The 12,834-nt window shown below is 36.2% G+C and overlaps 1 protein-coding gene across 2 annotated transcripts in view; it reads right to left on the reverse strand.

Annotated features, from left to right (window-relative positions):
- Positions 1 to 12,834, reverse strand: part of ADCY1 (adenylate cyclase 1) — a 367,557-nt gene that overhangs the window by 80,409 nt on the left and 274,314 nt on the right. For both annotated transcript variants that reach the window (XM_056804875.1, XM_056804876.1), the window contains one exon: positions 9,845 to 10,000. In XM_056804875.1, coding sequence (XP_056660853.1) covers positions 9,845 to 10,000 — 156 coding nt within the window. The remainder of the gene's footprint in view (positions 1 to 9,844; positions 10,001 to 12,834) is intronic.

Consider the following 12,834-nt stretch of genomic DNA (forward strand, 5'->3'; position numbering starts at 1 on the left):
TATATCTCCCCATACACTATTCATATTTAAATACTCACTTCATTTAGTCTTTCATTTGATTTCAATCTAATTCCAAAAGCTATGTAATACAAATATTATCTTCAATCCCATTTGATATGTGAAGAAACAAAGGCTACTGGAAATGAAGTGACTTTGACCAAGGCGATAGACTAGTAAGCAGCAGAGGTGAGATTCAGACCAAAGTCCTCTGATTCTGAATCCAGTGTTCCTCAACTGCAACATAACGTTTTCCAGGTCAAACAAGGAGTCAAAGTATGTTCATTTGCTTTCAGTCATACCTAACCTTTCTTGATCCCATCTGGAGTTTTCTTGAGGAAGACAATAGAGAGATTTGCCATTCCTTCTCCAGATCATTTTACAGATGAGGACACTGAGGCAAACAGAGTTAAGAGACTAGATCAGGGCAACACAGCTAGTAAGTGCCTAAGGCCAGATTTGAACTCAGGTTTTCCTGATTCCAGGTCTGGTGATTTGTCACCTAGTTGTCCTACAGGAAGAGTAGCATTACCTAAATATCAACCTGGTTCAGAACAAGAAACTAGATAGATATTATAGATATATAGTCGGTAGTAAAACAGAACTTGGGGCTGAATTGAAAATTTTTTTCTTTGAAACAGCCTTGGCAATCCTGGGTATGTTGAAAGGTGGAAATAAGTAGTGGTAGCTTAGGTAAATCTACTATCACTTCCATACCAAAGTATATATTTAAGTATGAGCATACATCTCAAAATCATTTCAAGCCTTCATGTTGCCTACGTTTCCTCATAAAAGGGCCACAAATGGAGGAGGAAATTACTTTGCCCCTTGGACTTGGCATTATATCTGCATTTTCCCTCCCACTTAGCTATGTGGTGGAACAAATGAGGCTTAGAGTTTCAAAACTAGAGAACTCTAACCCTTTTTTTTTGTAACATTTGGTCAGATTTTGGGTAAGAATTTGGTAAGAATTAGACAAATAACAATTACCCTGATTTATAGCCCAACCATGAGAGATTGAAATTAGGAGGTATATGCCGAACGTACCATGAGTTAGCGTATTATTGCTCATGGAGACCCTTTGCTCAGTGACCAGTCCAAAGAAAATATTGAATGGCAGGCATTGGCTTGCTGAGATGACTATTCTATTTGTTCTAATGAACATGGTGCCTATGGCTGAGAATCTCTTGCTGAGGAGATGAGAAGTTCTATAGCCAAAGTTTTTAAAAAAAACAAGAAAGAAGAACATGAAAAGAGACTTTTCTTAGTTCCAAAGAACAGTTTCTGCTTGGGAGTTTTAAGCTAAAAGGTCATGGTAGCATCAATTCCTCTCAAGGAAGTTATGGCAAAGCATGCAGGGAATCCAAATGAGCAGCAATTGGTCAAGTAGCATCTGTCAGAAACTACATGGTGCCATGGGGCAATGGAGTATCCAGCAAAGCAGTAAAGGAGTGTTCATTGCAGCACTGTCTGGAAGGAGCTACACAACCCAGCAATAGTATTCTTCTGAACAACTGCCAGAAGAGGCTGTGATTGTCCAGCTAGTAGAACAATATCCAGACAAGGGTAGGGGACTGGTAAAGAGTAGATCTAGTAGATGTATAAGGTGCCACCAATTGAAGACATAAGCAATTCTAAATTGTTGGAGCCCTACAATGTCCTTCTCTATAGTGCCTCTTGTTCACACATGTCCTCCAGATATAATGTTTGGGTATATCTACTCTTCCCAAGGTGTTTATATATACATATATATATATGTATGTATGTATCTATGAGAGAGAGTATACCCCAGTTTTATTGAGGAAATGAGTTATTGCTGCTTTTCCATTAAATGCTTTCACTTGGATCTAATGTGTATCCTTTACCTAACTGCTAAAGGCAAGCACATCAACAGGAGTTTATGATCAATGGTTTTAAGAGATATACAGTCATCCTTTGTGGTTCACTTATCATAGCTTCACTGTATTGTGGGTTTAAAAAAAAATCTAATTCTGTATCATGGAGTTTTTGCTATATTGTGGGATTTTGCAGATGGATACCATACAGTATATGATGGAAATGCAGTATGCCACTACTGCTTGCACAAATTTGCCAATGTGAGATTGTACACGGCACACTATTGGCTGAAAGGTGACCAACCACAGCAGTGTGTTCTGTATCCTGGGCACTGATTGGCTCAGTATTTCTAAGCATGTGGGAAAGGTTTATAGGAGAGTAGGAAGGGTTTAAAATATATATAATAAAATAAATATAACACTGCTACTTCACAGATTTCACCTATTGTGGGGGGTCTCTGGAACGTAACTCCTGTAATAGGTCAGGGATCATTGTATAGACCAGTGGTGTAGGGCAGTTGGGTGGTACAGTATATAAGAGTACTGAGACTGGAGTGAAGAAGACCTGACTTCCAATCCAGTCTTGCATTTACTAGCTGTGTGACCCTGGGCATCACTTAACCCTGTTTGCCTCAGTTTTTTCATCTGTAAAATTAGTTGTAGAAGGGAACTTTGCTAAGAAAACTCCAAATGAAGTCAAGAAGAATCAACAATAGACCACAGGCACGTTAATAAATGTTTAACAATTAGCTTTCTTTTGGAAGGAGGAGAGAGAGCATGGATTGGAAAATATCACAAAATGAATATTGAAAACGGTATGTGTTATTTAGAAAAAGTTAAAATTATTAAAATAAGAAAATAAAATGGAAACTACTTGAGGACAGGAAAGAAACAACCAAACAACCAAAAAATATTGGCTCCCTATATGACATCTGCATTTATTATTATTATTATTATTATTAACATTTTATCTATGATTTAAATTTAGATCATCAAAGAAACAATAAATTAAGCTCCAGTTTGTAAAAATCTTCCTTTTTCCAAAGTATAAATCCTCATTGAATATTTAACAATTGGTTCTCCCAAACATATGTTAACTGGCTTTAATATACTCCTGATTTAGACATATAGAACACCATGAATCTGAGTGGTCTACTGTGTGAGTCAGAGTTCACCCAAGGTAATATATAAAGAATCAATAGGAAAAAAAAGGTGGAGGAGGGAGATTAACAACTCTAGAAATCTTGGTCTGTGTCTGGGCATTAGGCTTGAGTTGTTGCTACTCTCCCTGATATTGGAAAATTATGGAAAGTTAAAGTTCTCGAACTAGAGAAACAGTTTGGACTTCTCTCTCCTAAAAAATACTTTTCATTTCTATGGAACAACACTAGGATCTACTTTCCTCATAATGAGGAGGTGAGGTAGGCAGTGCCTATGCTATTATCACCTTCACATGTGAAGGAATGTCTAAGACCTTTGGTATCCAAAGTACTGCAATTTTCACAGTAGATTTATTACAATCACCTCGTAGCCTCTAGCTTTGGGGACTGGAGATAGAATAATTAGATCCCTCTGGCTTTCCTTCATTTCATTACTGCTGCTCAGCCTATTTTCTTAGAATACTACCTATCAAAACAATCTATGATTGTAAAGAATAATAGGCCATGTGCCTAGAAATCCAGACAAAGGGAGAGAACTACAAATAGTTTCATAGTTAAGCATTTCATTAAGGTCGCCCCTATCCCTTTCGTTATAAATTTGTATATGTCCCTGTGTGGTACATTCTAAAGTGGAATCATTAAGTATTAACCTGTTTTTTGACTGCCTGCAAACTCCTATTTAAAGTAGTCTGCCTTCTATCTGTCAGCCCAGAGCTTTCTACAAAGACAAGAAACTTTAAAAAGCTTAAAAGCAACCTATAGTAAAGGAAAGGAAATGAGAATGGTAATAAGGCAGGAAAAAAGCTCTGGGGGTGAACATTCATTTCCAGGATTTTTCCCTAGTAGCAAGTCACACAACTCATAATCTAATTGTACAATGAGCTCGATAAGATCAATCATTTCCATTTCTGTCCCTGCAAGTTGTGTTCATTATCAAACCCAAAGGAAAGGTTATAACCTTGGTGATATTGAAAAAAGTGTTAAGTTATGAAATTCAAGCTCAGTGAAGATTTAAATCTGGATTTCTGGCAATAGGGACGTTTCTTTCTGGATTTGACATTATTTTTAGTCTTTGGGAGTCAGAAATACTCAATGGACTTGTGGAAATGGAGACTAAGAACCATGAGAAGTCCCAAGCTTTTAGGAAGCATAAGTATTAAAGGACATTCAAGGGACCTCAGAACTGCCAGCCACTAGAAGCTGAGTATAAACTCTTCCATTTAGATATAGAGAAATCCAATAATCAGATATTTTTACTGACTCAAATGCTCAGATAGATCTTTTTTCCATGGCATCTGAGAGAGAATAAATTCTCCACTAGTAAATCAGTCATTATGTATTTATTAAGAGCCTTCTCTGTGCTAGGCATTGTGCTAAATGCTAGGGATATAAAGACAGGAAAGGGACAAACCCTGCCCACAGGAAGCTTAGAATCTAAAGGGGGAGACAAAATGCAGGCAACAAGCTATGTACATGGTAAAAAAGGAAGGAAACAACAGAAGAAAGACCCAAGAATTAAAGGGAAATGAAAATGGCATTTGGTAGAAGGTGGGGTTTTCTCTGGAACATGAAGGAAGCCAGGGAAATGAGGAGGAAGAGAAAAGAAAAGAGAGCACTCTTGGGAGATAGCCAGTGAAGATGCCCAGAATTGAAATGGAATGGTTTGGGTGAAAAATAGCAAGGAGGCCAGTGGCCCTGAGTCAAAGAGTAAGGAGGTGGAGCTAATGCAAGGTGTAAGAAGGATGGGAAGGGGTTGTGGGGGTAGGGTAGGTTATGAAGGCTTTGAATATCAAATGAAGAATTTTATATTTGATATTGGAGGTAATAGGGAACTTCTAAAGTTTACTGAATGAGGGAGGGAGACATGACCTACAGAGCTCTATGACTATTACAATTCCACTCAAGTTATGGCTTGTAACTTTCTAGCTGTAGCCTGAGAGCATTTTAATAAACTTGGCAGAATAAAATTAAAATAGGTACTGGGTCCCAGGTCGTCTGGCAAACCACAACTTCTACCTTTGCCTCCTCCTCTTTCCCCTTCCTGTGACTTCCTGTATTTGCTCCTATATTTCTTTCCCTGCTTTGCTACATGCTAAAACATTCTTGAATTTTCTATTTTGCAATTTCCTATCCCTTTGGATACAATAGTGCTCAAATCTGGGTATCCTCCTTGCATTTCAGCAATATCCGAAGTGGAGATGCAAGATATAGGGGCAGAGGGTGATAAGTAAATGACTTAGGCTGTCTATGTCTCATTTAACTGTTGGTGCTTAATCATAGTACAATGACCAAATTGATACTTGCAGAAATTAAACTGCATCTATTGTAATATTCTCTGTATCACTTAAGCCAAAGGTAATTAAAATGACTTTTAAATGGAAAGAATTTCTGCAAGTATCCCTTAGAGGAAACTAATAAAAGAATTGGCTTTCTTGTAGCAGAACTTAAAGAAGGAAGGTCTGGGTTCAAATCATTTATTAGCTGCATGATCTAGAACAATTCATTTAACCTAGATGTGCCTCAGTTTTCTCATCTGTAAAATGATACGGGTTAGATTTCATGGCCTTGAAGTTTCTTTCCAAGTATAAATCCATGATGCTATGAGTTGGACATAGTTCTTAACCCCTGCTATATGACTTTTTGTATGGAATTAAGACACTATTTCTAACCTCAGTTTGCTCAAATGTAAAATGAAAGGGTGGGACTAGATGATTTCATAAGTCTATTTCAACTCTAAATCCAAGATCTCTCCTCTGTTTCCCCAAGACTAAGCTTGTTTTTGAAATCCCTTGCAGCAACACAGACCATCTTTGTTCCTCTCCATCTCCCCGACTGACTGCTGCTACGTTGTTATTTTAAAAGTACCATTGCACAGTGCCTAATCTCAGCTTGTGATGACTGTGAAGATATCCAGTTTTATTGGAAGGTACAAGTCCATTTTGGCCATGGACGGTGAGGAATCGGTTTTTATCACAAGTGTTTAATGAAGATGAGCTCAGCTACCTGCTGTGGTAGCATAAGGGAAGTACATATTAGCAGCTGTTCAGGGGAAAAGCCCTAGGAGTTTGATTTGAATTCAAGTTTGTAAAAACAAGCAGTATAAAATGAGTGATAGTTTTGCAATTTCAGGTTGCATTATATTAAAGATGTAAAGAGTCTGTGGCATTAGGATAAAAAACTGACAATATTAAGCACTAGGAATAATGTAATGAAAAATGAAATTATAATAAAAATAAGATTGATTTCAATATCAATTTGCTTCAATTTGAAAAGATGAATTAAAAAGAGTTGTTCTATGTGCTATCATATTTACAATGACCTTAAAAATAAAGATGTACAGTGTCTGGATCATGGGAAGTTTGTGGAAGACAATTCAATGTTCAGAGCTTCTGAATATTTCCTATCTGTGGTATCTGTCTAGTTTAGGGCTCCATACTTTAAGAGAGGCATTGACAATCTAAAGTTTGTTCAAAAAAGGATCAAAAGCATATAAGAAATGGTTAAGAGAATTGAGGATGGTTAGATTGGAGAAGAAAGGTTTATTGGAAGTGACATTGACCTCTTGGTCTTATTGACCACCTTCTTCATAAATGAGGAATGCCAATCCCAATGGAGAGATTGTTGCTTGGAGTTCTAATTTCCAAATTAGATCCTTGGGATCCCTGTGGAGGACTTCTGGATGGGTAAGTGAAATTAAAAATTGACCAAATATTTCTAAATGCCTTTTACAAAACACTGTGGTAGGTGCTAGAAGAGTCATAAAGTTTAGAAAAGACATGATATTTAACTTTGAAGAATTTATGAGGAAAAAGAAAACCAAAATGTGAATATTAATTCATTTTCTCAAATGAGATATTTGATGTGATTGCTTTGAGAACTGCCAAACTTTGTAAAATGAAAAGCCAAATGACTTACTACTTCTGGTAACTGGGAACATTCTAACACCAACAAAGTGAGACATTTACTTATATGTTTTTTTCAAAATCTCTCAATAGAATCAGAGGCAGAGGTCTTTGCTGTGGTAGCTTCCAAATGCCTCCACTGTGCCTGGGAAGCCACGCATCAGGTGATGTATTAACTCCATCTACTGGTATAGAAAATGAAGTGATAGCATCTTGGATCCTAACCAGAAATGAGGTTAATGCTCATGAAACAACTTATCTAAAAACTCTTTGGGTCTCTCTTTTGCCCTTTTCACGAACATTCTTCTTTGCATCAAATATATTTGCTCATAACATATTCTCTCAGTAGGTGACAAATTTCCTGAAGGCAAAAGGTACATCTTTCTCAAGATTTTCCCAGCATTATCAGCCCTTAGCTCCATATCTTGAACACAGCAGGCACTAAGTAAATGTTTGATAAGAGGGTGACAGGCTGACAAACCCTAATATCAACAGTGCCTGATAACAAATGGATTGTATTTGGAAAGTTGATTTGGTAATCAATTGCTTGAAATTCACAAGATGACATATTTCTCCATGTAAAAATTATATGCATAGTAATTAGGTTTCCAGGCTAGCCTACAAAAGATTCAAGAATATATTGTGAGGATTAAAAGCCTGTATATTTACAATGGAAACAAAAAAATAATTTGTAAAAACTAAAGTGTTTTGGCTCTTCCTGCATCTTAATTGACAAGACATTGTCAGTGAGGAGAGTGAGAAAATGCTAGAGACATCAAAAAGGTCAGAATCTCCTTAGTATAGAGTGAAGAGAAGGAAGATCTGAGAGTTACATGTGGATTATAATGTAAATAAGAGTAAGAGCAAGGAAGAGTATATGTTGATTCTAATCAATCATATAGGTCTAGAGATAATATTTTGTCTCACTAGGCGCTGACTTTGCCCCTACATTTGAATATGAGAATTTTGATGTCACATCATCATCCTTCTCTACCAAGTGGCATAGTGGAAAGACAGTTGAACTTGGCTTCAGAAAGTTCAGAGTTCAAATGTTACTCAGACACTGGTTGTGTGGCCTTGGGGTGGTCATTGAACATCTCTCAGCCTCTATTTCCTCATCTATAAAAATGGGAATAATAATGGCACCAAACTCAAATTGTTGTTTTAAGGATCCAATGACAAAACCTGTATAAGTGCATTGCAAACCTTAAGGTTTTGCTTTACCAATAAACTTTTATAAATCTTAAAGTGTTATATAAATATTATTATTATTATTATTGCTTTACTTATTTGGAATACCAGCTGTACTGTTTCATGATCTCATTCATTAATAATCATTGTTTGATTTTGCTCTGAGGTACAAAGCCATCAGCAAATATGAGGAAAGGCCACTTTGTAGCAGGTATTTACATTCTATTTGGATAAGGATAAATCTACAATTTCATTAGTATAGTGAACTTCCCGGTGAGAGGACTTCCTATATCAGTATGGGTTAGCATATCTTGCAAATAATAGACTTTCAGAGCTAACTGGAGATTAATTGATTTACTCCTAGTCACATAACCAGGATTATATCTAGAGGCAGTACTTAAATCTGAGTGTTCTTGGCTTTGAAATTGCTTATCTATCTATCATACCAGGCTACCTTTATGTCATTCTAAAAATATTCATTCTAAGTTCTTTACTCTGGCAAACTAGACTAGACATTAAATAGTTTTGGTACATTGTGATGGCTCTGGAAAAATAACCCCCTATTTAAAAAACCCCAGATAAAATGGACTTACTTCATGGATACAAGTTTAAAGACATTTTGATATGATTCAAAACATTTTAAAAAATAGACAGTGTGATGATTAATAATATTTATTGCTGTCATTCTGTGTCAGATAGAACAAAAATATAATTGGTAGCTCTAAGCTCTAATCTGTTCCTTTCCCTTTGGAGAAGAAATTTATTTCTCATCCAGTATAGAAAAGTCATATCTCAGCAGAAGAGAACTCCTCCACTTCTAACCCCATCCCACCCCTTAATACATTAAGAAATTAAGACATTTTCCCTTTCTGCTCAGCTTATCTGTGAAAGGGCTAGAGTAGTTCCCTTCCCCTATCTTCCTTTCATTGATAATGCATCTACATGGAGACAGTATGACTGGGAGCCACAGGGGAAAGAAACTGATTATAAGATCAGGCATGCTGAGATGAGTCAATGGAAAGGACAATCTTAAACACAGTCTTAGTCTTTCATTGAAGTATCCAGCCCCAGGGACAATAAAATAATACCTTCCAGCTACCTAGAGAGAGTCTTGAGCCTAAGCTTTCACAACTTGACTCTCAAGTCATAGAGAACCTGCTTTCCTAGGCTTCTCTGGCAAGAATGAGGAGTAAGGTTGCAATAATTTGGGATTCAAAACTAAGAAATTTCCTTACTATTTATTTTTATGGTTCTGTACCAATTGAAGTTTCTACTATTTCAATGTATGATTCTTACTTGATCTGTTAATAGCAAAAAGTTGGATACCTAGACAAGAGTTTGACTTTAGAAGTGTCCAGATTGAAACTAAGATGTGGGTTCAAGCCAAATAATATAATTATATTTGAATGCCCCATGTAAAATCCATTTCCATGAAAAAATATAGAGTTGAACTATATAATTGCAACAAAAGACCTCATGTATTACCCTGAACTTCAGATTTAAGAAAGACACAAAGAAGAACTTATCAATTGTAAATTAGAAAAAAATTTGTAAAAGTTTTAGGATAGTAATAAGATAAAATTTTAAAATCACTTTTGCTGTTTTTTTTCCAATTTAGAAAATATATTATACCATAACTCTACACAGTTATGGATGAGATGGGTTCTCCTTTTTCTTTCTAATGTGACTATTACCCTCTATATTCTATGAAGCAGAATTGGGCAACCCATAAACATATCATTGGAAAGCTCTTTACTACCTTGTCATCATCCTCACAGGTCATGACATTGGAGAAAGGAATTTCTGCTTTAAACATCTTCCGACAGTGCATTAGCTGGACCAACAAGTAACAAACTGTTTTGAACTTCATCCTTTTAGCTGGCTTTATATCTGAGAGAATAAGTCCAGGAAATATCTGTTCAAACAAAGAAGTAAAAAATGAAGCATTAAAATAAGATCATAGTTAAGTCATTAATAATAATTATTCTTATTAACAATAAATGTATTAATAAAACATCAAAAAATGAAATTATGGTTAAATAATTTGACCATCAAATGATAATAATCACATTGATAAAAGTATAACGCTAATATATTAATCTCTCCATGAATAAAGATGGATTCTAATGACACTTTTTTGTCAGAAATTTTATAATTAGAAGAAAAATCACACAAGCAATATTTCTATTAGAATGTCAGATAAAGAAAGAGGATATACATCACTAAGCACTAACAAAAATAATACCCAAAGTGGCAAAGAACATAAAATCCACATGTGAGAGTACTGGGATGAAGGAAAACAAGATTTGGATTTATGCCAAAGTCAGGCTGAGGGTCCACTTGCCCTCAAATAGACAGGTAAGGAAGGGAATGGAGGGGACTACATGGCTGGCAAGAAGTTTCTAAGTGCAGATTTCAAGAAATGAGTAAGAGATGCATTATAAGTAGCTGTTGGGAACAGACCTCTAGTAACAGGAAAATAGAGGTAAGGAAGTGATAATCCCACTATGTCCTTAAATGGATTGCTAGCCTCTACTCCTAAAAATCCCTTTGCACCTGATTGTTGGTTTCTGTAAATAACTTTAAAAGGATAAAAGGTATAGATCTATAAAAAATCTAGAGTCCTCCAGATAAGAAGATGAAAAAACTAAACCATAAATGCCAATTAAGATGTCACCGTAAAATGTACCCACATGAGTGCTATCAATCGTAACCGAAACATTTTGCTAGAATGTAAATTATTAATCATTTTCACAGATGATATATTGTATGCTATTATTTTCTGTAGCCAATAGAGTCATCACTTTTTCATTAGACTTTCCATAAGAACAAGGGGCTGTTGTCATATTCAAACACTGTATCATTCTATTCTCGCAGTACCTAGTAGTACTAATAGTATATTCTTCAAAAAAGTTTGTTAAATTGAATTGAAACTCATTGAAATAAAATAGCCAATAACATAGTTTGGGAATGAAATTGAATGAAGTGGAATGAATGAATAAGTTGTGTGGAGAGGGATGTCCAAGATAGGATGGCCAGAAATAGAAAGCACTGGCTGCAGTTTTTTCTGGGGTCTTTCTTAGAGCTGGTGCTTGTTTTATTTTTATTTTTTTACTTTCTTTGTAACCTCAGCAATTTTCACAGCATATGGCAGATAGTAAATGTTTGTTGCCTGAGTGACCATCAACTGGGATGGATGAGAGGGGAGAAGAGAGAGCAGAAAACCAATATGGAGATATATGCAGGAATACAGAGGAATGGTCATAGATCCAGTCCTTAAAGCATGAGCAATATTTCTTACTTCCAATCAAATACATGGACACTTGATGAACCTTCTTTAGCCCATGAATGACTGAGGAACTGGTGTTGTATGGTAGATGAAGAATATTCTAATTGGTTTTAGAGCCTGTGGAGCTGACGTAAGCGTATGAGACAGAATTGACTATCTACACAAACTGTAGTGGAAGATAACTTGCTTGCTTACAAGCAAGCAAGACAAGAACTTGTGTGATTTATAGGGTGGAGAAAACCTCCTCCAATCAGCCATCATGTGTCCATGAATGAATGGTGCCTCTTCCTTTTGTCTCTCTTGGTTATTCTTTCCTGATCATAGGGGACTAGATATTCAGAGATGAAATTAATTAGGTAGCCACCTTTTGATCTTTGAAAAGCTGGAAGATCCATCAGATACCTAGCAACTGGATGGTATCAGAGTCAGCCAGTAGTTGTATCAACTGAGTCCTTGAATGGCAGTCAAGAAATCTGCTTGACTCAGCCCACAGTTGCTGCATTCTTGAAGGAACCAGCTCAGCTGACCAATGGAGCAATTTCCCTGTCACTTAATGTCTTACTCTGAAATTGAGTCCTATGGCCAAAAGGTATCCAGTTAGCCTTGTGCATGGTTCAGTAACTGTTTGCTTCAAATTTCAGCCCACAGATGAGTGAAACTTCCAATATGGGAAGATATTTTTGTAATTTCTGTCCCTGTTATACTTTCTCAGTAAATATCCCTTTATAAAAGCTGATTCACATCAAATGTCTAATATTGGGCAGATATTAGCTGGTTAATTGATGTTTGGGAAACACTAGATGGGACCCATGATCATTAGAACATTCCAATCTGTCAAATTAGGACTTTCAGGATGCAATAATCAGCTACCCTCTAGGGCTTAGATCATCCAAAGTGGCAGATAGAGAATGAGTACAGAAATGATGCTATGTGAGCACTCACTTAAAGGAAGTATTGCACATAGCAAACTGGATCACAAAATGGCCACAAAGGTAGGAATATTTGACTTTAAATTCTACCTCTGCCACATGGCTATGTAACCAGGGGCAAGTCGCTTAGACCTTCAATGCTATAGGTATCTCTCTAAGATGGGAAGTTGCTGGCCTGACTTAGGAGAAGAAGTTTTCTCACCTGGGATTCTGCTCTTCCAAAAAAATTGCACGTAAAATACCCAAGTCCACTGGAGAGAAGAGTTCTTAATATAAACTTTGCTACATTGGAGCATTCTTTCTAGGATATGTATTAATCAAGCTACTGCTGTATTTTAATTATTCATATAGATTATTTTTACCCAACTCCTTCCTCAACACACAGTATCTATACTATTAATAAATACAAAAATGACTAATGATTTCATCCATAGTGCTTGAAGGATTTTAAAGCATTTATCTCACAACTATCTTGCTCCTAAGTTGTGTATTATTTCCCAATTTTACTGATGAGGAAACTGAGTGGCTAAA

The sequence above is a fragment of the Monodelphis domestica genome, chromosome 7, assembly GCF_027887165.1.
Source record: "Monodelphis domestica isolate mMonDom1 chromosome 7, mMonDom1.pri, whole genome shotgun sequence".
Taxonomy (NCBI): domain Eukaryota; kingdom Metazoa; phylum Chordata; class Mammalia; order Didelphimorphia; family Didelphidae; genus Monodelphis; species Monodelphis domestica.